The sequence below is a fragment of the Mastigoproctus giganteus genome, chromosome 10, assembly GCF_048544385.1.
Source record: "Mastigoproctus giganteus isolate SK-2022 chromosome 10, ASM4854438v1, whole genome shotgun sequence".
Lineage (NCBI taxonomy): Eukaryota > Metazoa > Arthropoda > Arachnida > Uropygi > Thelyphonidae > Mastigoproctus > Mastigoproctus giganteus.
The window spans coordinates 160,665,211-160,692,059 of record NC_143584.1 but is presented as its reverse complement, the minus strand read 5'-3'; the positions used below and the strand labels follow the sequence as shown (position 1 = coordinate 160,692,059).

Genomic DNA, 26,849 nt, shown 5'->3' with positions numbered 1-26,849 from the left:
GTATTTTTCATTTTTATCATTTTAATTTTTTTTTTGCAAAAACTTTGTGTGCATCAATTTATGGTAAACAAACACCTATATATTTTTGCAACTCGACCCATATAATCAAATTGTCGGAATACATTACATTAAAATACATACTAATAATACCTCGATCAGCGGTATTTTTTTGGCACGAATTAACCGCACTATGCGAGGTATTCCTGTATTTTGAATAACTGCACAGATATAGAGCTGGCCAGTAAGTCAGAATGTCTTATAAATCGGGGGCTTTAACTTTCCATATATTGACTGGACCTTGTGGGTTGGTCACTCATACAGTAGCAAGACATTGAATTTATTGTGGATTTATTGAATGATTGCTTTCTACATAATCATGTCACTGCAACAAGTTCTAGAAAAATTAGGCAGATGGGCTAAGAAGTGGCAATTGAAGTTTAACAGTTGGACAAACAACTTAAGTACTCAAGACCCACTAATTTTGTGGTTTTTTTTTTTTTTTTTTTTTGGCTGATGCTATATAAGCTTGCTTTCTTGCATCATGTGCCCTTGCTAATGCTAATAGCCATGGCGCATATTCTAAATAATTTTTATTAGCGGGTCTCGACTACTCAAGTTGTCTGTCCGACTGTCTAATAAAGTTGAGACTTTAGGACCTCCATAATTTTTTTACACATTGAAGTTTAACATTGACAACTGTCAAGTACTGCACATAGGTAGTAGTAATCCCAGATTAAAGTATAAATTGTGTGGTACTAGACTCAGGGTAGTGGAGAATGAAAAAGACATGGGGTAATTGTGCAGACAGGCTATCAGGACAGCTCATAGGATTTTACCAATGATATAGAGGAATTTTGCCAGTAGGAATAAGAGAGGCAATTATCCCATTGTTTAAGGCATTGGTTAGGCCACATATTGAATACTGCATACAAGTCTAGAAGTCTCATTTGCAAAAGGGTGAGGATCTGTTGGAATGGGTGGGTCTTAGAGAAGTGCAACAAGATTAGTTACCAAAACAAACAAAAGTGTGCTTTTATCAGGAAAGGCTTTGGTTCTGTAAATTGCTGTGCATGAGATCTGATTGAGGGCTTTAAGGCCTTGAATGCTAATGGAATCCTTCCTTTTGCTCAGGTCACACATGAGGGAGTGTAAATTCAAATTGAGGAAGGTTGGTTGCAGAATAAATGTGCGGAAGTTTTTTCTCAGCCAGCAGGTAGTTTATTGTTTTAACAAATTTCCATCTAGTGTTGTAGGGTGGACAGTTTTGAATAAATTTAAGGAAGAATTAACAAACTATTAGAGGGGATGGACAGCTGAAATGGGATGTTTTTTTTTTTTTTTCTGATGCTGTATAAGTTTGCTTTCTTGCATTAATTGCCAATACTAATATTAATAAAAAAAAAGTAAAGTGTAGCTATTATCAAACCACTGCAGGATGGAAGCCTCCTCAACAATTCATGCTGAGGGAAATGGACCATAATCTGCCACGCTGGTCCACTGCGGGTTGGCAGATCGACTGTATTCAGCAGTCAGGGGCTTGAACCCCGGTCTACTCAAAGAGTGTGTGCTACTGCACTCCCGCTCCTGACCACTTGGCTACGGAGGCCTTAATACTAACAGGCAATTCTTTAGATATTGTCCCATTAATACTTTGATTGCTGCCTACAAATTAGTTCTTTTATTTGGAAATTCTCAGTCAGTGAATCCTTGGTGATAATAAAGTCACGAATAGTGTCCTACATATGGTATCTCAGAAATCTTGATAAAAGCAACAGTCATCAAACTGATCCAGAAATACACGGAATGACCTACTCAAACATTCCAATTTTTCTCTTAAAAATTTACTGTTTCTCTAAAACTTGTTATTCTCCTTAATAATAATGGGCTAATATTTATATATTTTTTTATTTTATTACTCACATAGGGATTTGTTTGTTTAATAGGTTTTGGCTATATGACTAAGCAACTACTACAACTAGCTAAAGGAAAGGTAGTGCTGGCCTTAGAAGGAGGGTAAGTATTTCATCTAAATTCCATCTGCATTTATTTTCTTTTTTTTTATTATTCAGCTTTGCTACACTTCTTAAAATTCTCTGGCTCACTTCTGAAAAAATTTGTTTTTAACTTCCATCAAATCTGAACTGATTGTTTGAAAAATTGTTACTTCTCCAGGTGCAGGGGTCTAGGTGACCCAACACACATGTACATTTTAAAAATCAGTATGAATAATTCAAAATTGTTAAATTTTTGATGTCATCTTTTTTGAACACAACTATGAAAATCCATTTTTTACGTTAAAAACAAGTCGTTTTATTTTTCAAAAATAAAACACTTTAGGCCTGTTCTTTATCCTGTGTTATTTGAATATTATCTCTATTATTATCTTTGATGGCAACAGATCTAAATGTCAATTAAAAAGTTTATTAAACTTTTCAATTTCATTTTAAACTTGTCAGTTAAAAAGGACACAAGCCAAAAATCTTTTGTGACACAAATCCAAAGAGCACAACTGAATGCACTGCCATTAAGCATTACAAGCACTTCAATGATTGAACATTTATGTGTTAAAATGTTCACATGCATATGTGTTTAAACATGTGCATATAAATATTGAGACTTGGCTTAATTTGATCTTGTATTTTCACTTTTTGTGCAAGAACTTTCTATTCTCCACTAAAAATTCCAGAAATTTTCAATGGAGAAATCAAAGAAAACACTTTGCTAACAGCTGTTGAGAGTATCAGCAATGTAGATTGAATTTACAAAGAGCAAAACATCACAAAAATTTGTGTGGAGTCTCAAAACCTCAAGTGCCTGGTTATAGATTAAAGAAACATTTGACTTCCATTTACAAGAATATTTTATTTTAGATGTTCCATATTTTGATTATTTTAGCTAATCAGTAGATGCATGATAATTTCATAAGTTGTCATTTTTTTTATTTTTCTCCTTCTCTAAAGTTATGACTTACCAGCTATCTGTGATTGCTCCCAAGAATGTGTAATAGCACTGCTGGGGAGTGATGAGGGTTCTCCCTTAAAAGAAGAGGAAGTTACTCGAAAGCCATGTCAGGTAGCAGTTGAAGTGTTGCAAAGGGCAGTTACCATTCAAGGTTAGTATGTGTATCATAATATATTTTCATAAAACCTCTCTCGTTCTCTCTGGACAGAGTCGCAAATTCATTGCTGGTTTATAAAGGATAATCTCAGTATCCTAATTCACTAATCAGTACTGTTGCCTCATTATACAAAATATGCCACGATAAAAATAGAAAGAGCCTTGCTGATCCATTCTTTGTTACTGCCCCATACATTGCATGTGGTATGACTTATTTTCTGTTTATTTTTATCATGGGACAATATTTTATTGCCCCATGATAAAAGGGAGAACTTAATGAAGTTTTCTATACACTTTTAGATATTAACATGATTGAGGTTATTTGCAATAAAAATGATTGAACTGATAAACATATGTGTTTTTTGGAACAATTCCTAATTTTCCTTGATTTAATTTCTACTTATGCTAAAACTTACCAGCTTTTTTTTTTTTTTTTTATGTGAACCCCAAACACAAGAGGTATTAGAACCTATCGTAATTAGTACTGTGCTTGGGTTGGAGGTTGAGGAGACGAAAGAAGATATTTGTTGACATTGGACTCGAACTTCTGTAGATTGTAATTTTCAGGAAATATGTATGAAGCAAGGTTGTTCCAGAAAACGGCAGTTGAATGAATAAATGAGGAAGATGAAAAGTTGGTTCTGTGGGTTTGAAGTTGGACAGTAAATGGATGTTGGCTGGTGGCAGCACATTTTCGGACTGTTTTGAAAGAGAGAGAGAGAGAGAGAGAGCAGGAATTACAGAAGCCAATTCAGAAGAACAGTGCCCATGGAAGTATCTGTAGAAGAGGCATGCAGCAGAAACAGTACGTCTATGAGAAAGCGAGTGGAGAGACTCTGTTAGAGATGAATCATTAATTAACCTAACTGCCCTCTTCTGAATGGAATCAAGAAACCTGAGAGGTTTTGGAGGCACCACCCCAGATGTGGGAACAATATTCCATGGCAGGGTGGATTTGCGATTTATACAGAATGAGCAGCTGTTTGGAAGAAAAGTAACGCCGAGAGCGAAAGAGAAAACCAAGTTTTTTAGATGCAGAGGAAGCAATATTTGTAATGTGCTTGTGCCAAGAGAGATTACAAGTCAGGGTAATCCCCAAAAGAGATATATCATTTTGCCTAGAAATCGGAGTGTCACTAAAGATAAGCATAGGAGCAGAAGAATCCTTTTTGCGAGATATAAGACAAGACTGAGTTTTAGAAGGGTTGAAATCAACTAAGTTGTCTTTGCCCCACTGGAGAATTACCTGAAGATCGGCATTTAAGGAATTGGAAGCAGATATTCGAGAAGTTGAAGCTGATTGGGCAGGACAAGTTTTCTCAAAATGGAAAGTGGAACGCAATGTGCTATCATCGGCAAAACTATGGATAGGATTTCCAGTCAATGGAAGTAAGTCATTAATATACAAGAGGAAAAGAGTGGGGGACAGAACTGAACCTTGGGGGACACCGGCATTAGTGGAGAAGTTAGAAGACAGAAAGCCATCTACTATCACCCTCAGTGAGCGATCAGAGAGAAAACTGGATAACAAATTACTAAAAACAGTGGGCAAACCATAAGATGGAAGCTTGTTTAGAAGACCTTTATGCCAAACACGATCAAAAGCCTTTGAGATGTCAAGAGCAACTACTTGTGTTTTACTGAACCTTTCCATTAATTAGTCCATAAATGGGTAACATAAGCCAGAATATCACCAGTGGATCGACACTGACGGAATCCATACTGGCGATCGTTGATCAGATGGAAGGTTTCTAGGTAGTTTAAGAGTTGGCAGTTAATCGATTTCTCCATTACTTTAGAAAGAGTAGAAGTAATTGCAATGGGACGATAATTGGATGGGAAGGATTTGTTACCCTTTTTAGGAACTGGCTGTATATGATCAAATTTCTAAGCAGAAGGAAAAACACCTTTGGAATAAGAAAGTGAAAAAAGGCAGCAAAGAATAGGAGTAAGTTCGGGAGCATAGGTTTTGAGAACAAGTGGAGAAATACCATCAGGACTTGGAGCTTTCTTAGCATCAAGATTCATCAAAACCCTTCTGATATCCTTTTGATGGAAGACCACTGGAGGCATTGAATGGAGCGTGTTGGGAATGGTGGGAGGTGTTTTACCAAGATCATTAATACATGAGCTGGAAGAAAAATGAGATGCTAGCAGGTCAGCTTTATCCTTGGCTGAAGTGACAACAGAACCATCTGGTTTGGACAGAGGTGGGAGCAGAGATGGGCAAAAGTTGTGGCCAATAGCTTTGGCAAGAGACCAGAATGCTCAGCTAGCATTAGGGCAAGACTGTAACTGTACAAGACTGTACCATTAGGGCAAGATTTGTAACTGCTTGCTAAAAATGCTTGTTTTTACTCTTTCGCAAGCACATATACATACATGTATATATATTGTTTTTCATGTGTGAGCTGTATGGAATACATGTATATATACAATTTTCAAGTGGGTTCACCGTGTGTGTGTGTATGTATTTATTTTCGTAATATATTTTGTACCATTTTTTACTATTTTTTTTTTTAACTACATTATGCTAATATATATGTTTTAAAGGAAGTAACAGTTTGAGATATTATTAATAATAAAAATAATAATAATGGTTTATGGACCTGGGGCACTGCTATAAGCAGAAAGTACCCAACGACCATATTTGCTACATAAGTTAGTAGTCGTGAAAGGCAATGTGCTTATGTTATGGTACTAGGTAACGCTAAGTATGGAGAACAAAGGGCGAACGGAACAGAGTTCACGGTGAACAAAGAAGGGTGCTAAGATAAAGGAGAAGTAATAAGAATAACTTAGTGCTGTTTGTCCTGTGATCTCAGTGCCTTTTTCAAGGGCCAGCCGCCAAAATCAAAGGAGGAAGTGGCAATAAGTGGGTAAAGCCTCTGTTTCTGACATGAAATATACACTGTACGTGGTGTACATGAAAAGTAGGTAAAGCAAAAAAAAATTATCTTACCACCCTTTTTTGTTCACCATGATAGCGATTTCTGTTCCGTTCACCCTTTGTTCTCCATACTTAGGCGTTACTAGTACCATAACATGAGCACATTGCCTTTCATGACTACTAACTTGTGTGTGTGTGTGTGTGCGCGTGCACAGTGACCCCACTCATATGTACATATTCAAGTAACATATCTATTTGATCTATTTTCTTACAAATTATCTGGTGCCTCTGTAGCCAGGCGGGCAGGAGCAGCAGTGCGTAGCACATGCTTCTTGATTAGACCAGGGTTTGAGCCTGTGACCACCAAATATGGAGGATGCAAAAAGGTCAGGAAATGACCACCACATATCCTGGAGCAATATGGCCTTATTTGCTAATGCTCCTAAAAACCAAATAACAACAATAGAAAAAAATTATCTCAAAATCTTTATATAGCTGCTGTCATGTCTTATCTGTTTTTCCAGGTATTTTCAGACAGTTTATAATAGATAATGATAAGAAACCAGCTCTAAAATTGAAAGAAGGTTTGTACTTGTTAGCATCAATTAGTATTGGCAACATGATACGTGTTTGTAAAGAATCAGCAAAAAAAAACCCCTTCAGTTGTCTATTACCTCCAATTAATTTGACCAACCCTTCTTTAAATTTATTTAAAGTATTCACTTCCACAACGCCAGATGAAAATTTATTTCGATAATCAAGTGCCCTTGGGCTGAATGAATATTTTGTCACATCCATCCTTTTTCAGTTTAAATTTGTTCTCTTGTATGTGTTAGCTGAGAAAGGGTAAAGATGCCGTCAGTATTTAGTTTACTTAACACTTTTAAAGCCTTATACACAATTAAGTCACCATGCAGCTGCCCAATTTACAGAGACTTCATTTTTTAGAACTTCAGTCTTTCTTGGTAAAAAATTTTGTTTTTTTGCCCCTGACTAATTTTACTCTTTTCTGCATACAATAAATTTACATGAGGCATTCATTAAGTTATGCCTTGCCTATAAATATGCTTGATATATAGAAAAAACTAATTTTAACATAGTCTTATAAATGCCTATATTTTATTTGTTTGGGTTCAGTTTCATACAATGAAGTATGGAAGAACAAAAGAGATACGAGGGTGGTTCAATAAAGAATCGCCCTCACCTACTTCCACATATCGCAGAGTCATGATATTTTATGTGTAGCATCATACATATCTCTGAACTAAAGATGTAAAATTTCAGCCCCATGCCTTAATTTGTTTTTCTTTTACAGAGCTGAACATGTGACGAAGTAGCATCATGGACAGAGTTGAAGCCAGAGCTGTAATCCGGTATCTGTTCTTGAAGGGGAAATCTCCTAAAGAAATCCACAAGAAGATGACTGCTGTATATAAGGATGAAGTCCAATCCTATTGGCATTGTGAACACTGGCATAGACAGTTTAGGTGTGGTCGGACATTGGTAGAATCTGAGCCTATTCCAGGTGGTCCCCATTCAGGCATTGATGACAGCACAATCAGAAAAGTGGAGTCGTTAATTATGGAAGATCACCAGATATCTGTGCATGAATTGTCCCAGGAGGAAGATTAGTGTGGGCTCTGTTGAAACAGTCCTTCATGACCAACTCCATTTATGGAAATGGAGTGTAAGATGGATTCCTCGATTATTGACTGGTTTCCAGAAGGCTGATCGACAACAGAAATCACAAGAGTTGTTGGCCCTGTGCCAAAAAAATGAGGACTTTTTCTCTCTTCAATCACTCAGGATGAAAGTTGGATACACTATTTTGAACCTGAAAGTAAAAAGCAGTCTATGGAATGGCAACATCATGGTTCCCCACCCCCAAGAAGGCAAGGGTCTAAGCGTCAACAGGAAAGGTCTTGCTGACAGTGTTTTGGGATGAGAAAGGAGTAATAATGATTGATTACCTGCCGAAAGGTAGAACAATTACAAGTGCCTATTGTGCAAACTTACTCACAAAATTACAGAAGAAAATCAAAACATGTAGGCGTGGCATGCTGTCCAAAGGTGTGAGAATGCTTCAAGACAATGCCTCATCCAGCCTATTCACCCGATCTTGCACCATTGGACTTCTTGTTTCCTTCCCTCAAATTATTTCTTTGGAGGACCCATTTCCCTGACAATGAGACACTCATTTCTTCAACAGAGTCATGGTTCAAAGACCATCACTACTTATACAAAAACGGTATCCATAGCCTCATCCATTGATGTGCAAATTTGCACCGTGGCTATGTAGAGAAGGACTAAATCCTGTGCCAAGAATCAACAGGCTAGCACCTCTGCAGCTGGCTCAGGGTGATTCTTTATTGAACCACCCTTGTAGATTTAAAGCAACCAACCTGAAAGAAAACATGGTGTCATGAAATTGGAACATCAGGCCATTATCAAATTTTTGACAAAAGAAGGGAATGGACCAAAAGTTATTCATGAATATGGCCCTTTCTGAACCAGATAAAATTTTGGTCTAAGCAGTTTAAAAAGGATCAAGAATCTATGGAATATGATCCTACTCAGGATGCCCAACAGAAGCAACAACTCCAGAAGTGTGTCAAAAAATTGAAGATCTGGTTGTATATGATTTCCAGGGAATATAATATTTCTGAAGGGTTGGTACTGACCATCCTCCATGAACATTTGGCTAAGTCAAAGGTTGATTTTCACTCAGTCCCAAGGATGCACACCTCTTCAGAAACAGTGCAGGGATAAAATTTGTGAGGAAAATATACACATGCATAATTCAAATTCACAAGGGTTTCTTTCAAGAATTGTAACTGGTGATGAACCATGGATTTGTCACTGGGATCCAGAAGCAAAACAGGAGTCCATGCAATGGAAATACCACCATGGGTCACCACTGCCCAAAAAATTTGGGACTCAACCCTCCACTGGGAAGATCACAGCCATTATTTTTTCAGATGCAGAAGGAATTCTTTTTGATAGACGAGTGATTTTATCACATAATAAAATCACTGGAGATGGCTATGCTGCTGTTGTTTTAAAAAAATTTAAGAGGGCCGTAAAGAAACACAGAAGAGGGAAATTGATATGAAGTGTCTATTATTTATGACACTGTACTTGTACATAAGTCTCAAAGCAGTTGCTGCTCTGAAAGATTGCAGATGTCAGTCAACCCTACAGTGCAAACTTATCCCCCTTACCCCTAGTGATTATTTCCTCCTCAGAAATCTGAAGAAACACCTGCATGGTCATCAGTTTTCAAATGATAATCTCAAGGAAGCTGTAAATGGCTTTTTCAGAGAACAACTTTTTTTTTTTTTGAGTATTTCCTCTTTCCTTCAAAATGGATAACATATATAACTCATGGGGATATACATAGAGATTAAACGAAAAATAATAAATAAAAAAGTTAGCCTATATTGTTTCTTTATTACTGGGGTAAATAACCTTTTGTTGTCCCTTGTATGTTATTCCTGTTCTTTTCAAATGGGGCGCTGGGATTGCAGAACATTATGGACAGTGGATTTTTGGCTGCTGTAAAGGGATAAGTATATTTTAATTTTTAACATATTCTTCGTTATTTAACATAATACATTGCATTTTACGGAGATATTAAATAGGTTTAGTAGCGTTTGTTAGCTTCTTATTTTGAATTCAACCAGCGATTTTTGGAAGTTACGACTCCCGGTGTTGGCGCCAATATTGTTGAACTAGCCATCATATTGTAGTCGATAAGAAATAGCTTAACATATACATATATCTTGAACTGATAGCGAAGGTATAAAGTAAAACTAGATAGCAAAATACGAAGCACTGTATTAGGAATCTGTTAGCTTATTATAGTCTTATCAATTAATCAAAAATATTATTAATCTTATTCAATTTCATTGTTAAATTGTATTTAAACGGAAATCATGACCCAGACTAGAGCTGCGAAGCAAAGATCACAGACTAGCGAGAGTGCTGTGGCTCAAGGGAGAAACAAAGGGAGCAATTCTCCAACGCATCAGTCTCAAAAAATTTGCAAAATGTGAAATGTTTGCTGACCTTTCTAAAACAGGACATGATCTAGCCAAGGACGATGCTTTTGTGTGTTAGGTATCTAGAGTGTCAAGAAATTAGGTGCCAACTCAGCGTTCTGATGGGCATCTATGAGAGCTGGAGGTGTAGGGTAAATGCCCTCAAAGAAATTCATATGAGGGGCCCATCAGGCTCTCAGCTGCCCAGTTCAACGACAGAGCTCACTCCTGTGCATCAGGCAACACAGAGGCAATCTCCAAGGCAGAATGTGCTGGTCCCAAAGGAACTAGTTATTGTTGGTGACTCTATTGTCAGGGAGACGGGGAATATACTATGTAAGGATAGGTGGAACAGGACCAGGGTATGTCTGCCAGGGGCAAAAGTTGATGACATTGTAGACCAGATATCATCTATTCAGGGCACAAAAGGTGATATTGTTGTACACGTTTACTCAACAAGTACAGGTCAATGTTGAATGTGAAAGTGTCTACAATAGGAGGGAGTATATGATGAGAGCCTTGTCAATCAATTCGGCCCTGAAGAGACTGTGCAAGGCTCAAGGGGTAGAATTTTTTTCAGCCTGGTCTGTGCTTGTTGACAGGAGAGACTGCTTCTACAGGGATGGGATACACTTAAATAGAAAGGGTGCAAGAATATTTGCTGATGCTATCGAGGCAATGTTAGGTGGGTTGGAAAACTGCTAGCATGGGTGGATACACAGACTAAAAGGTTAATAATGGCAGCAGGCAGAGACAAAAGTGATTCTTGCACTGCTTCTATTAGAATGGGCAGCAGACTGGAAAGCATGGTAATGGAGATTTCCAGGACTGCTGAGAGTTATAGTGGAACAAGTAAATATATGGGATGTGTTAGGGTGGCTAGGAGCAGAAACAGATGCATGTATACTTGAATGTACACCAGTGCTAGGAGTATAGTTAATAAATTTGATGAGCTTGAAGTGCTAGTCAAGACATCAAAGGCAGATATTGTTGGGATAACAGAGATGTGATGTCAACAAGATATAGGCAGTGCAGAGTTGGAATTTGGAGAGTACAATGTGTATAGGAAGGATAGACAGGATAGGAAGGGAGGAGGAGTTATACTGTTAGTTTAGAAACACAAAATCTAAGGAAGTGCATCCAGTTGATGCTAGTGGACAATGCAGTGTTGAGTCTTTTTGGTGTGAAATAAGCACTGAGAAAGAAAAAATGAGAGTAGGCGTGTGTTATAGGCCTATTGAATAAATCAGATGAATATAATGAGCAATTGTGCAGAGAAATAGAGTGGGCCAGTAAATCAGAATGTCTTATAATGGGAGATTTTAACTTTCCAGATATTGACTGGAACTTGTGGGTTGGTCACTCACACACAAGCAAGACTTTTGTGGAGTTATTGGATGACTGTTTTCTACAGCAACAATCTGTAGATAAAGGAACCACTGGGTGACAGTGACCACAATGTATTGATGTGGGAATCAATTAAAGATGTAACTACCATCAAGGCTAAAGGGAAGGACTTTTGCTTTCATAAAGGTGACTACAGATGTCGCAGACAGTTTTTAAATTCTGTACAGTGGGATCAACTGATGATGTTACCAACAGTGAATTCTAAAAGGGAAGCCTTCAGGAACTTAATTTTGGAGGCTACTAGGCTTTTCATTCCAACTAAGAAATAGTGTTCAAGGTTTAAGCCTAAATGGATGTCAGATGAATTAATGAGGCTAGTGGCAGAGACGAAAAATGATACATAGGAATTTTGCTAGTAGGGACAGAGAGGTGATAATCCCATTATACAAGGCAATGTCAGGCCACACCTAGAATACTGTGTACAGGTCTGGAGGCCTCATTTTAGGAAGGATGTAGAGTTGCCAGAACGAGTACAAAGAAGGGCAACAAGATTGGTGAGGGGAACGAAGGGGTACTCTTACCAAGAAAGGCTTAAGTTCTGCAAATTGCAGCACCTGTGAGGTGATCTGATTGAGGTGTATAAGGCCTTGAATGGGTTGAGCAAGCTGAATACTGATGGGATTCTTCGTCTTGCTTGGACTAAGAACCTGAGGGAGCACAGTTTCAAATTGAGGAAAGATCAGCATGAATTGTTGAGGAGGCTTCCATCTTGCAGTGGGTCGATAATGGCTGCACTTTACTTTACTTTTAGTTGTAGAATAGATGTGCGGAAATTTGCCTTTAGCCAGTAGGTAGTTGATTGGTGGAACAGGCTGCCATCTTTTGTTGTGGAAGCTAATAGCCTAAATATTGAGGTATTGCTCAAAACATCAAAGGCAGATATTGTTGGGATATCAGAGACGTGGTGTCACACAGATATAAAGGATGCAGAACTACAATTTGGGGAGTACAACGTCTACAGAAAGGATAGACAGGATAGGAAGGGGGAGGGGTTATGCTATTAGTTAAGAAACACATAAAAACCAAGGAAGTGAAGCCAGTCGACATTGCTGGACAGTGCAGTGTTGAGTCAGTTTGGTGTGACATAAGCATTGGGAGATCAAAATTGAGAGTAGGAGTGTGCTATAGGCCTAATGACTCTGATGAGTATAATAAGGAACTGTACAGGGAAATAGAGTGGGCCAGTAAATCAGGGAGTCTTATAATGGGAGATTTTAATTTCCTAGATATTGACTGGAATTTGGGGGCTGGTTACTCACACACTAGCAGGGCTTTTGTGGATTTATTGGATGATTGTTTTCTACATCAGCATGTTCGGGAGGCAACTAGAGGGAGTAATACTCTTGATTTGATTATCAGCAGTGATTCTTCATGCATTAAGAATCTGCAGATAAATGAACCACTAGGTGGCAGTGATCACAGTGTGCTGAAGTGGGATTTACTCAAAGAGGTAACTACCATTAGGGGTAAAGGGAAGGGTTATTGCTTCCGTAAAGGCGACTACGATGGACTGAGACAGTATTTAAATTCTATACAGTGGGACCAACTGATGATGTTACCAACAGCAAATTCAAAATGGGAAGCATTCAAAGAACTTATCTTGGAAGCTACTAGGCTTTACATACCAACTAAGAAATATTGTTCAAGGTTTAGGCTAAAATGGATGTCAGATGAACTAATGAGGCATATGGCAGAGAAGAAAAATGCATGGGATACTTACAAATTAACACATGACACAGAAGCCTATGATAGATACAAGTTGATATGCAACCAAGTTACAAAGGAGGTTAGGCAGGCGAAGGCAGATTACGAGAAATCCTTGGCAAGGGATGCAAAGAAAAACAGCAAAGAGTTCTTTACTTATGTAAACTCTAGAAGGAAGGGGATGAATCAGATTGGTCCACTTGATATTGATGGGTCAACTGTTGATGATCCTGCTCAGGTAGCTAACAAACTAAATGAATATTTTGCATCAACATTCACACATGAGGAGTTATTCAGCAAGGGGAATGCCAGAGGTGTATTCAAGTCTAGCAGTAAGCTACAGAATCTTGAAATAACTGGGAGTAAAGTGGAGGAGAAACTGTTGAAGATAAACACAAGAAAGGCACCCGGGGTGGATGGGATCTATCCAGTTATATTAAAGGAGGCAGCAAAGGAAGTAAGCAAACTCTTAGCCATAATTATGAGAGCTTCCTTGGACTCAGGGGAGGTACCCATAGACTGGAAATGTGCAAATGTGACCACAATTCACAAAGGAGGATCAAAGGCTGACACAAGTAATTATAGACCTGTGAGCTTAACTTCTGTTCCAGGAAAATTAATGGAGGCACTGGTTAAAGAAGCACTGCAGGATCATTTAGACAAGACTTCAGTTATAGCTCAGACACAGCATGGTTTTGTTAAGGGGAAGTCTTGCCTGACCAACTTGATTGGATACTATGATGCAGTCACAAAAGAACTGGATGCAGGGAATAACTTTGATATTATATACTTGGATCTTATAAAGGCTTTTGATACTGTTGCACATGGAAGACTGCTACACAAATTGGAGCAGTGTGACATTGGAGGCAAATTGCTGCTATGGATAAAGGGGTGGTTGAGGGGGAGAAGACAGAGAGTGGTAATCAATGGACACTGCTCATCGTGGACTAATGTTATTAGTGGAGTCCCTCAGGGCTCAGTGTTGGGTCCATTATTGTTTTCTGTATTTATAAATGATATTGATGATGGTATATCAAGCTTAATGTCCAAGTTTGCAGACGATACAAAGGTTGGCAGGGTTGTCAAGGACACTACTGACACTATGCTGCTGCAACAGGATCTGGAAAGGTTGAGCAGATGGGCTGAGAGGTGGCAAATGAAGTTTAACATTGACAAATGTAAAGTACTACACATGGGAAACAGCAACCCCAGAGCAACGTATCAACTCTGTGGTACTACACTGACAGTGGTAGAGAATGAAAGGGACTTGGGGGTGGTTGTGCAGGCAGATATGAAGTTCTCTGAGCAGTGCAGACGGGCTGCAAGATTAGCTCATGGAGTATTGTCAATGATATACAGGAATTTTTCCAGCAGGGATAAGGAGGTGATTATTCCATTGTATAAGGCAATGGTCAGGCCGCACCTAGAGTACTGTATACAGGTCTGGAGGCCTCATTTCAAGAAGGATGTAGAGCTGCTGGAACGAGTACAGAGAAGGGCAACAAGATTAGTGAATGGAACAAAGGGGTGCTCTTACGAAGAAAGGCTTAAGTTTTGCAAATTACAGTGTCTGGAGACTAGGCACCAGCGAGGTGATCTGATAGAGGTGTATATAGCCTTGAATGGTTTAAGCATGCTCAATGCTGATGGGATTCTTCCTCTAGCTCAGAAAAATCACCTGAGAGGGCATAAATTCAAAATTCAAATTGAGGAAAGACAGATGTAGGATAGACGTGCGGAAATTTGCCTTTAGCCAGCGGGTGGTTGGTTGGTGGAACAGACTTCCATCCCTTGTGGTGGAGGTTGATAGCCTAAATAAGTTTAAGGCTCAGCTGGACAGGTATTTTGAACAAACAGAGGGGTGAAGTGGAAGTGGGTTTTTTCTTTTTTTTTTTTTTTTTTTTGGCTGATGCTGCATAAGCTTGCTTTCTTGCATCAAATGCCTCTGCTAATGCTAAATAAATTTAAGGCTGAGCTGGACAGGCATTTGGAATGAATGGAGGGATGAAATGGGAGGGGTTTTTTTTGGCTTATGCTGCATAAGCTTGCTTTCTTGCATCGTATGCCTCTACTAATGCTAATTCCTAAAATATGGTTTCCAAAGTTGTATATAGTACTCTAGATATGACCTAATCACTGCCTTATACAATGTGGTATTGCCTTTGTGTCTATGCTGGAAAAATTCCTGTATATCATTGATAGATTCCTGTGAGGTATTCTTAGAAGCTTGTTTGTACTGCTCAGTTGCATGTCCAATTTAGCCATATAAAATTGAATAAATTCTGATCTATAATATATAAGTTGGTTAAACCAAATCACATGATACATAAATATATAATATTATTACGTGAATAAAAAGGAGAATGAGTTTTTTTTTACTTTTTTTTAAAATCTGATTTGATACTTGAACAATAATTTCACTCTAATATTGGACAATCAGGTCAAAATAAGAACAAATTAATATTTAAAAAGTTATGTAAAACGTGTTCATTTTTACAATACAGTAAACCCTCATTAAACCGGACTAATAGGGGCTGAGATGTGTCCGTTTTAACGAAAGTCCAGATTCTATGAAATACGTTTGTAATGTAGGTAAAGCTTATTTAAATAACATAATGTACGTGGATAACAGTAAAAACATGTTTATTTTACATTAAAATGTATGTACATACTTTTTATAATGTAGTAAATACATACTGTATTTACTACATTAAAAATACATAATATCCATAATCACTTAGAACAAGATTGCACTGGTTCATCTTCACTTACATCACTTACCACATTCACTGGTTTGAAAAAAATTATTTATTTTTTTTGTGATTGTTTTCAGTTTATTTCCTTTACTACCAATTCACGTAGGTGTCTTAAGTGTTCATAATAGGCAGATACATTTTCATTTGTTGATTGTTCAACGTACTGAATTACGAAGTTCAAGTGGCCTTTCACTTCACTTACCTTAATTTTTGGCTGAGAGTTTTTGCTCACTTCATCTTCTTCCTCATCTGAACTTTCTGCTGCTCCCATTACACTATCTGCATCTCCTATTCGGTCATGATGTGGTAGCCAGGATAATCTTCTTCCATCCATGACTCTTATCTCCTCTAAGGACACAGCTTTCCCCCCTCCTCATCGTAGAGTCTCATGAAAGTCTTCTGTCTCACAACCATCTGTTTCTGGATTAGCCTCTTCTTAGTGAAATTACGAATTTCACTTTTTTCCTTTTTAATGTCTGACGCGGTTTGTTTTGCAATGCCGTACTCAAGACAGATGCTGGACACTGAAGCTTCTTTTTCGAATTTTTCTATCACCGATATTTTATCATGAAGAGAAACCGTTTTATGCTTACGCTTCTGTCCTACACTAGGCTTACTTAAAGACATTGTTTAACTGCACAGCACAAACGAAAAAAGATAAACAACTGTCTGAACTGCAGCCGGGAACCAGGTTGTTTGTGCAGCATGAGTCATCACGGCTCAATGACCTCGGACACAATACATATGACCATTGAGCCGATCGTCGTTTGATTTTTACACTTAAATTTTTTTAGAACTGTCTGGATTAAGCAACGTATGGATTACCAGGGTCCAGATTAATGAAGGTTTACTGTACTTCAAAATTTCACATCAGAAACCTACTCCACACAGCTCATTGCCATCGAAAACTCATTACTCTGTTTTGACAAAAGTTTCAGTTGTGGGCCCATACACATTCTGAGAGCTTACTGATGCAAGAGCCCATGTGCTTTCTGTTAACTCAGTTGTGAAAGCATTAATATATCCTTTTATTAATTTCTAGTTGAGAGATTTTAAATGAGATTTATGAAATTTGTTATAGTGACACTACTTGAAATACTTTCATAACATGTCAGCTATACTTTTAAATTGCATTTTTATCTGTTTCTTGTACATTCCACAAAATTTTTTTTTTCAGTGGGAATAGTCTTTATCATAAATTTTTATTAAATGTTGTTGTTGTTTGGTTTTTAGGAGCATTAGCAACTAAGGCCACATTGCTCCAGGATATTAGTAAATTAATAAGAGTTTACCTCAATGTAGTACGTAGAACACTTCGGTATGATACCGTACTGCAAGCACGTGAGAACTTATACCTGTTTGCTGTTGTTGTTGTTGTTTTTTAGGAGCATTAGCAACTAAGGCCATATTGCTCCGGGAATATGCGGTGGTCATTCCCTTGACCTTTCCGCATCCTCTGTATTTGGTGGTGATGGGCTCGAATCCAGGTCTAATCAAGAAGTGTGTGCTACGCACTGCTGCTCCTTCCCACCTGGCTACGGAGGCGCCTATTTTTATTAAATAATTAACTAGTATAAACTGAATTTTATTTATTTCAGCTCCACACTGGCCATGTATAAGACGGTGGGCTCATACAATTGATTGTTCCTTGCTGGAGTTTCAACAGAGAGAAAAAGAAGAGGTAGAGACAGTCACTGCCCTAGCCTCACTTTCTATGGCCGTTCCACATTGTCATATTCAGTAAGTAAACAATTTTAGATTATTTTTATCATGAAAATGTACTGTACCAAACAACACCATATGTAACATGACATTGATTTTCTTTTACTGTTTATGAATCATCATAAACAGTAAAAGTAAATTGATATTAGTGTTTCCTAAGTAGGTGGGATCCTGTTTCCTAAGTATTTGGATCTTCCTCAAGAATTGAGGCAATTCTAAGTTTTTTTCCGACATAGCATTGAATTTTAGTCTTTACCAACTCTGAGACGTTTTTCCTTTTTATTCAGTTTTTCTTCACACATTTAAGCTGCAAATTAAGTTATGCAAGTGCCAAAGAGAAGGATTGAGACCCCATGCTTTCCTCAATGTTAGAATAATTTTTCAGGAGAATGACTGGAGGGAAGAATACAAATGAGATTACAGGTTCTCCTCAACTTACGTACTTAATCGTAAGTCCAACTTCAGTCTTGTAGATACAAAATACATGTACAGTACAACACACTGAGATTATAACCCCCCCAACAAACTTCATCTTGTTCAGCATTTTATGATTTGTAACCAAGTTAAATGAGCCAGAAAAAACATACAATGAATAATAATGTAGAGTAGTCTTTATTTAAAACTAATTTAATCTAAATGCAATAAGTAATGTAATTTAATCTACGATCAAATCACTTTACGATGGACTCTCCAACATAAAATACCATTCGCTATACAATATGTATATAAAGCACAGATTTACACTTTTCTTCCTCCAATTAACAAAATTAAATAATACATGAAAATTGGAAGAATATTTCCCACAGGTTAGCAAAATAAAATAAATTTATACATACGTACATAGCTTAATTAATAGTATAACTAATTGATATTTCTGTTCACTGACATTTTTTTTTTTTTTGGTCATAAAATTTAAAACAGTAAGAAAATAAGCAATCAATAACAAAGAACACGGCACGCACAAATTGTAACACGATAAGTGCAAGTGAGATACGAGTAACAACTTTATGAAGCTCAAAAAATAGGAATGAAGAGAAGATTCAGAAAATTTGTTTTTTATATGATTGAATATTTCAGTGGAGGGGAACTCATTTCACCATAATAATGTAAAATTCCACAGAATTCCAGCTATCAGTATCATCAAAAATGCAATAAGATAGAGTTTACTATCCATTTTTTAATAGATTGCGCTAACAGAAAAGCCCAATAAACCGGAAAGTGCAAATTGCGAGTTGTACGTAAGTAGAGGATTGCCTGTATTTGCTTCCTCCTTTTTAGATGTAGGTACTGCCATCTTTTTTTTTTTTTTAAAGAACCAAGTTTAAGCAGTTTTTTCTTTTTTTATAACATGGTGATGAGAAACACTTTTTGTCCTTGACAGTACACTTCTGCAGTGCATGTTAGGGTAATTTTAATAGAGGAGTTTCATTACTTCATTTACTTTATTAAAGATCTCTGAAAGCACTTTGCTGTTCTATGAACTCTCTCTAATGGAATCTCTTCAGCATCACATCACTTTCAGTCAAGTCTTCTGTTTGATGGACCAGGTAGAATCATGACTAAGGATCACAGTTTTTTTTTTTGAACATTTCATGCAGATGATAGTCACTTCCCTCCATAACTCATGCTGTTCACTTTGTGATATTATAATTGTACTAAAATTCTCTGACATGATTTCAATTTTTAAACCAGCATATATTTTTACAAACTCATTAAGGAGAGTTATGGCAAAGAGGGTATATCTGACTTCATTGGTGGGATGATTAGAAGTATTGCCAGGGAAAGCACTGCTACTCCTAACTTTCTTTTTATTTATTATCCTTACACTACTACTTAACAGCTGCTGGAAAAAAACAAAAACAGACTACTCTTAAAAATATCTTGAGTAAACTGCACTCTTCAGTGCTTCGAATGCCGTGTTACAGGTAAGTTCAGTGTGTGAGGATTTTCTACATTATAAACAAACAAGGTTCAATTTTAGACTCCTTGTTGAGTTTTCTTGAAGTAAGAGAGTTTAAGCAGTTGCTGGATGCCTTAAAGCCAGGCACAATCTTTTCCTCATGAACAATAATTGTAGGAAGGCATTTAATTCCAGAAGAGACTTGTTGCATCCACATTAAAGACCAACTATAGAGGACCTTCACCACTTTCTTTTATGCCATGAGAGCTCCCAGGAGTTCCTTAACTCCTGTCTCTTCTAAAGTTTTGATGTGTAGAACTGGAGGAATAAAAACAACCATCATTTTAACTCTTGCTCTCCCTTTTATAAGCACATGTAAACTCACTGTCTTAGCCAGTTCTCATTCTGAGAGCCATATGTCATTGATTTTGATCCTCAATCCATATGGGTAGCAGTTTTTCTACTCACTCCATCATTACTCCTTGTCCTTATCACTTTACTCGAGCCTATGTAATACTTTTAAACCCTTGTTAAAAAAACCACTGCTTTTTCCGAACATACCTCACCATAGTTAGCTTATAAATAATAATGCATAATAAGTGCCATGTTTGCCAGTCTCAAATCTTTGAATAATTTTTGGCTTTTGTTCCAGTGTCATGTTTTTATTTTTACTCATTTTAGTTCCTGGTACAACACTAACACTTACTAAAAATTTAGAGGCTATAATTAAAAAAGTTAGGTAATGCACATTGTGTGTTATCTTTCAGGCAGGTATGATTTTTAAATTTTAGTAAACTGATAACAAAAAAAGCAATTAATTATGTGTAAATTGAGAATATTTTGTTTCTGCACATTTATCACATTGCCCATTCATTCCTCTGATCAGCATATGTCAAGAAATAACATCCAGTGCTTCAGCTACAATATAGTGTAGGGATAGCGTATGTGACTTGTATGAAAAAAAAAATAATAATAATTGCTTGATTTCTGTTTGTCCAATTTTAATGAAATTTGGATGGCTTGAGAAATCTTTATGTAGGAGCTAAATATAAAATTTTGTAAAAATCTGTCCACTGGGAATCAAGTTGCCACAGGCAGATGGATAGACAAATAAAAGAGGACATAAAGTTGATAAGTTGTGAATATGCCTAAAAAAGGGCATGTTTTCAATAACCAAGTGGTTAGTGAAGTTAGCAGAGTTGGTTATTATTTGATATATAGACAAGAAAAAGAAAGGTGGATTTCCTTTCTGGATTCTTACTTCAGACTTTGCAAGCACAGAACCACTTGAAGTAAACAAAAGAGAAGAAGCAAAACTATATCATTTTCAAAGAACACTCTATAAGTTGCAGAGAGAAAATCGCTTAGCACTCAGGGCTGGCTGCCAGATAGTGACTGGAGGGAGTCTGAGTAGTCCGAGTCAGGAGTAGTGTGGGGGTGGGGCATTGTTGAGACCACATTATGTCAAGGAGCTAGGTATATGTTTGCCATGTGTATGCCCTATCCAAGAATTTCTGCCTACAACAAAGCTCACAGCAGTTATTAATCAGTCCAAACTAGATTTTGAACAGGCTGAGTAGAAAACTTGCTTCTTTTCCAAATGGTAGTGGGCATTCTAGTCTCTTGCCAAAGCTATTGGCTGCAACTTTTGCCCATCTCTATTCCCACCTCTGAAAAAACCAGATGGTTCTATTGCCACTTCTGCCACAGATAAAGATGACTTGCTAGCATGCATTAAGAATCTGAAGGCAAATGAACCACTAGGTGGCAGTGATCACAGTGTGCTGAAGTGGGATTTACTCAGAGGTAACTACCATTAGGGGTAAAGGGAAGGGTTAGTGCTTTCGTAAAGGTGACTACGATGGACTGAGACAGTATTTAAATTCTATACAGTGGGACCAACTGATGATGTTACCAACAGCAAATTCAAAATGGGAAGCATTCAAAGAACTTATCTTGGAAGCTACTAGGCTTTAAATACCAACTAAGAAATATTGTTCAAGGTTTAGGCCTAAGTGGATGTCAGATGAACTAATGAGACATATGGCAGAGAAGAAAAATGCATGGGATACATACAAATTAACACGTGACACAGAAGCCTATGATAGATACAAGTTGATCTGTAACCAAGTTACAAAGGAGATTAGGCAGGCGAAGGCAGATTACGAGAAATCTTTGGCAAGGGATGCAAAGAAAAACAGCAAAGAGTTCTTTACTTATGTTAACTCTAGAAGGAAGGGGATGAATCAGATTGGTTCACTTGATATCGATGGGTCAACTGTTGATGATCCTGCTCAGGTAGCTAACAAACTGAATGAATATTTTGCATCGACATTCACACATGAGGAGTTATTCAGCGAGGGGAATGCCAGAGGTGTATTCAACTCTAGCAGTAAGCTAGAGAATCTTGTAATAACTGAGAGTAAAATGGAGGAGAAATTGTTGAACATAAATACAAGAAAGGCACCTGGGGTGGATGGGATCTATCCAGTTATATTAAAGGAGGCAGCAAAGGAAGTAAGCAAACCCTTAGCCAACCCTTAGCCATAATTATGAGAGCTTCCTTGGACTCAGGGGAAGTACCCATGGACTGGAGATGTGCAAATGTGACCCCAATTCACAAAGGAGGATCAAAGGGCGATACAAGTAATTATAGACCTGTTAGTTTAACTTCTCTTCCTGGAAAATTAATGGAGGCACTGGTTAAAGAAGCACTGCGGGATCATCTAGACAAGAATTCAGTTATAGCTCAGACACAGCATGGTTTTGTTAAGGGGAAGTCTTGCCTGACCAATTTGATTGGATACTATGATGCAGTCACAAAAGAACTGGATGCAGGGAATAACTTTGATATTATATACTTGGATCTTAGAAAGGCTTTTGATACTGTTGCACATGGAAGACTGTTGCACAAATTGGAGCAGTGTGGCATTGGAGGCAAATTGCTGCTGTGGTTGAGGGGGAGAAGACAGAGAGTGGTAATCAATGGACACTGCTCGTCGTGGACTAATGTTATTAGTGGAGTCCCTCAGGGTTCAGTATTGGGTCCATTATTGTTTTCTGTATTTATAAATTAGCATTAGTAGAGGCATTTGATGCAAGAAAGCAAGCTTATGCAGCATCAGCAAAAAAAAAAAATAAATAAATAAAAAATAACCACTTCCACTTCACCCCTCTGTTCGAAGTACCTGTCCAAGCTGAGCCTTAAACTTATTTAGGCTATCAACTTCCACGACAAGGGATGGAAGTCTATTCCACCAACCAACCACCCGCTGGCTAAAGGCAAATTTCCGCACGTCTATCCTACATCTGTCTTTCCTCAATTTGAATTTATGCCCTCTCAGGTGATTATTCTGAGCAAGAGGAAGAATCCCATCAGCATTGAGCATGCTCAAACCATTCAAGGCTTTATACACCTCTATCAGATCACCTCGCCGGTGCCGAGTCTCCAGACACTGTAATTTGCAAAACTTAAGCCTTTCTTCGTAAGAGCACCCCTTTGTTCCATTCACTAATCTTGTTGCCCTTCTCTGTACTCGTTCCAGCATCTCTACATCCTTCTTGAAATGAGGCCTCCAGACCTGTATACAGTACTCTAGGTGCAGTCTGACCATTGCCTTATACAAGGGAATAATCACCTCCTTATCCCTGCTAGAAAATTCCTATATCTCATCAACAATATACCATGAGCTACTCTTGCAGCCTGTCTGCACTGCTCAGAAAACTTCATATCTGCCTGCAACAACCACCACCAGATCCCTTTCATTCTCTACCACTGTCAGTGTAGTACCACAGAGTTGATACGTTGCTCTGGGGTTACTGTTTCCCATATGCAGTACTTTACATTTGTCAATGTTAAACTTCATTTGCCACCTCTCAGCCCATCTGCTCAACCTTTCCAGATCCTGTTGCAGTAGCATAGTGTCAGTAGTGTCCTTGACAACCCTGCCAACCTTCGTATCGTCTGCAAACTTGGACATTAAGCTTGATATACCACCATTAATATCATTTATAATAAAGAAAACAATAATGGACCCAATACTGAACCCTGAGGGACTCCACTAATAACATTAGTCCACGATAAGCAGTGTCCATTGATTGCCACTCTCTGTCTTCTCCCCCTCAACCACTCCTTTATCCATAGCAGCAATTGGCCTCCAATGCCACACTGCTCCAATTTGTGCAGCAGTCTTCCAATTAATGCCGTTTATGCCAAGAAAGTACCAGGTCCTGATGGTATTTCTCTATTTGTTCTCAAAACCTGTGCTCCTGAGCTTACTCCTGTTCTGTGTCACCTTTTTTCACTTTTTTATTCTACAGGTGTTTTCCCTTCTACTTGAAAATTTGCTCATATCCAGCCAGTTCATAAAAAAAAGGATGACAAATTCCTCCTATCCGATTATAGGGTATTTCATAAAGGATGCAACCCTAAAATGAAGAAGGTAGAACTTACGGGCAGGCAAATGTTATGTCAAGTTTGAAGTGTAGGTGGCAGCACTGCACCCAGGGTTACCCGAGGTAAGCAATTGAATGACCATGACTTGCATTAGCCTTGATCAGGCATCCAAGTCTGTTGTGTTGTGTTGGCCATGTCGTTTTCCAAGAATGAGCATGTGTTTATTGTTGGAGTCTTACTCCGCATATAAATCTTATGTGTGCAAGATGAGTTTCAGATGAAATTTTCTCGGTCATTTGTCCCCAAAAAATCAACAATACTGCATATAAGAGCCCAGGCTGGCCATCACTGTTAACTGCGAATGTTCTGGATGATCTGAATGATGTTTAACCCGCTCACCAAGAAAATCGCTTAGGAAGTTATCTTCACAAACCAGACTATCACCAATTACTGTTTTCAGGGCTACAAAAAAAATTCAGTCTGACCATGAAAAACGTGTACTGTATTGCTGTTGGTTTCATTCTTTTGTTGATGAAAATGGAATTGAGATGTTGGATTGTGTTTATTTTAGTGATGAGGCTTGGTTCCACTTGGATGGTTATGTGAATAGTCAGAACAGCCGAATATGGAGCAGTGAAAACCCACACGTGTATCACAAATGATCATTACATACCCTGAAAATTGGGGTTTGGTGTGCCATCTCGCACTGTCATGTTATAGGGCCTATATTTTTTGTCAAAACTGTGGATGGAGAAGTTTATTGTGACATAATCCAACAGTTTATTGCATTGTTGGAGGTGAATGAACGAGAATGTTGGTTTCAACAAGATGGTGTGACCTGCCATACAGCAAATGAAATGATGGCCACGTTACAGGAATTTTTTGGAGATCGCTTGATCTCAAAAAACTTGTGGCCCCCAAGATCTCCAGATCTTACTGATCTAGATATTTTTCTTTGGGGATAAATAAAATGTGAAGTGTTTCACAACAATCCTCATACTCTTGATGAATTGAAGGCTAACATTGAAAAAGAGATTGCAAACATAACTGAGCAAATATTACGTAAGGTGGCTGCAAATGTCATTAAAAGGGTACGAACCTGCATTCATGTGACTGGAAACCATTTCCAACACTTGTTGTAAAGGTTGTGTAATTTCTTTCCCTTTTGTGTGAAGGGATGTTAAAATTCCTATAACATGGTTACGTCCTTTATGAAACACCTTGTATTATCTTGTTGCACTTACTTCCTACTCTTTCCAAAGTAATGGAGAAATCCATCAACTGCCAACTCCTAAACTATCTAGAAACTTTGCATCTGATTAATGATTGCTAGTATGAATAACATCAGTGTTGATCCACTGGTGACATATTGGCTTATGTTACCCATCTATGGACAAATTCAATAGAAAAATTTGGTGAAACTCAAGCAGTTGCTCTTGACATTTCAAAGCCTTTTGATCATGTTTCGCATAAAGGTCTTCTAAATATGCTTTCATCTTGTGGATTGCCAACTGTTTTTTATAATTAGGTATCCAGTTTTCTCTCTGATTATTATGCTGTTCTGATGAATAGAACGGCATAATAAGTGCATTCAATCAGGTGGCAATTATTTTGAATAAAAATAAAAACCATTTTTCAGCTCCTTCACTTTGTTCTTTTTATTGCACCACTCACCATGGATGATGGTAGATGGCTTTCTTTCTTCTAACTTCTCCACTAATGCAGGTGTTCCCCAAGGTTCAGTTCTTTCTCCCACTCTTTTCTTTTGATATATTAATGACCTTCTTCCATTGACGAGAAATCCTATGTTGTTGTTGGGTTTAACGACACATAGGCTACTTGGACCATATTGTGTCTTTTTAATGGTGAATATGAAATAATAACTATATTTTATGATATATTCCTATCCAGTTTAGGAAAGTAAATAGTTCTTTTTTATTAGGATCATCTCCCAGAATCTGCATTAAATTTATTGATGTCTGCATATTAGTAATTGATTTAAAAGTGTCCTAAGCAGATGTTTTGAAAGTGGGGACAGTCCACTAACAAATGGCGAATGGCAGTTGTACTTGACGTGATGTACATTGGGGAACGCAGTCATTAGTTAATAGATACAGGTGAGTGAGATGAGTATGCCCAATCGTGAGCCTTCCTAAAATTGTTTCTTCGACGAGAAATCCTATCCAGTTTTGCTGGTAATAGCACATTGTATTCCACCTTCCAGTTTGAGAAACATTCCCCTGCAAAATCGGTTTGAACTTCTTGAATATCCACTACCAATTCCTTAAATGCTGATCTCCAGGTAATTGTCCAATGATAACTTAGTTGACTTCAATCCTTCTAAAGCTCAGTCTTGTCTTATATCTTGCAAAAAGGATATTTCTGCTCCTATGCTTATCTTCGATGACACAGATTTGTAGACAAGATCACAATATCTCTATTAGGGATTACCCCGACTTCTAATCTCTCTTGGCTTAAGCACATTGCAAATATTACTTTTCTCCCTAACAGCTGTCCACTCTCTAAATTACAAATCTGCCCTACCATGGAATATTATTCCCACATCTGGGGTGATACCCCAGAACTGCTGTCAGGCTTTTAGATTCCAATCAAAAGAGGGCAGCTTGGTTACTTAATGACCCATCTCTAACAATGTCCCACCCCATCAGCATTGAGCAAACTTAATGCTGATGGGATTCTTCCTCTTGCTCAGCCTGCACACATGAGAGAGCACAAATTTAAATTGAGGAAGGACAGTTGCAGAATAATTGTGTGGAAGCTGATAGCTTAAATAAATTCAAAGAAAAACTAGACAAATTGGAGGGAATGAATAGTTGAAATGTGAGGTGTCGTTTTTTTTTTCCGCTGATGCAGTATAAGCTTGCTTTCATACCTCATTTGCCACTGCTAATACTAA

The 26,849-nt window shown here is 37.8% G+C and overlaps 1 protein-coding gene across 11 annotated transcripts in view; it reads left to right on the top strand.

Moving 5' to 3' along the window:
* Positions 1 to 26,849, top strand: part of LOC150079426 (histone deacetylase 4-like) — a 352,480-nt gene that overhangs the window by 322,329 nt on the left and 3,302 nt on the right. For all 11 annotated transcript variants that reach the window (XM_090383436.1, XM_090383431.1, XM_090383432.1 and 8 more), the window contains 3 exons: positions 1,944 to 2,013; positions 2,961 to 3,112; positions 17,513 to 17,654. In XM_090383436.1, the coding sequence (XP_090239562.1) occupies positions 1,944 to 2,013; positions 2,961 to 3,112; positions 17,513 to 17,654 (364 nt within the window). The remainder of the gene's footprint in view (positions 1 to 1,943; positions 2,014 to 2,960; positions 3,113 to 17,512; positions 17,655 to 26,849) is intronic.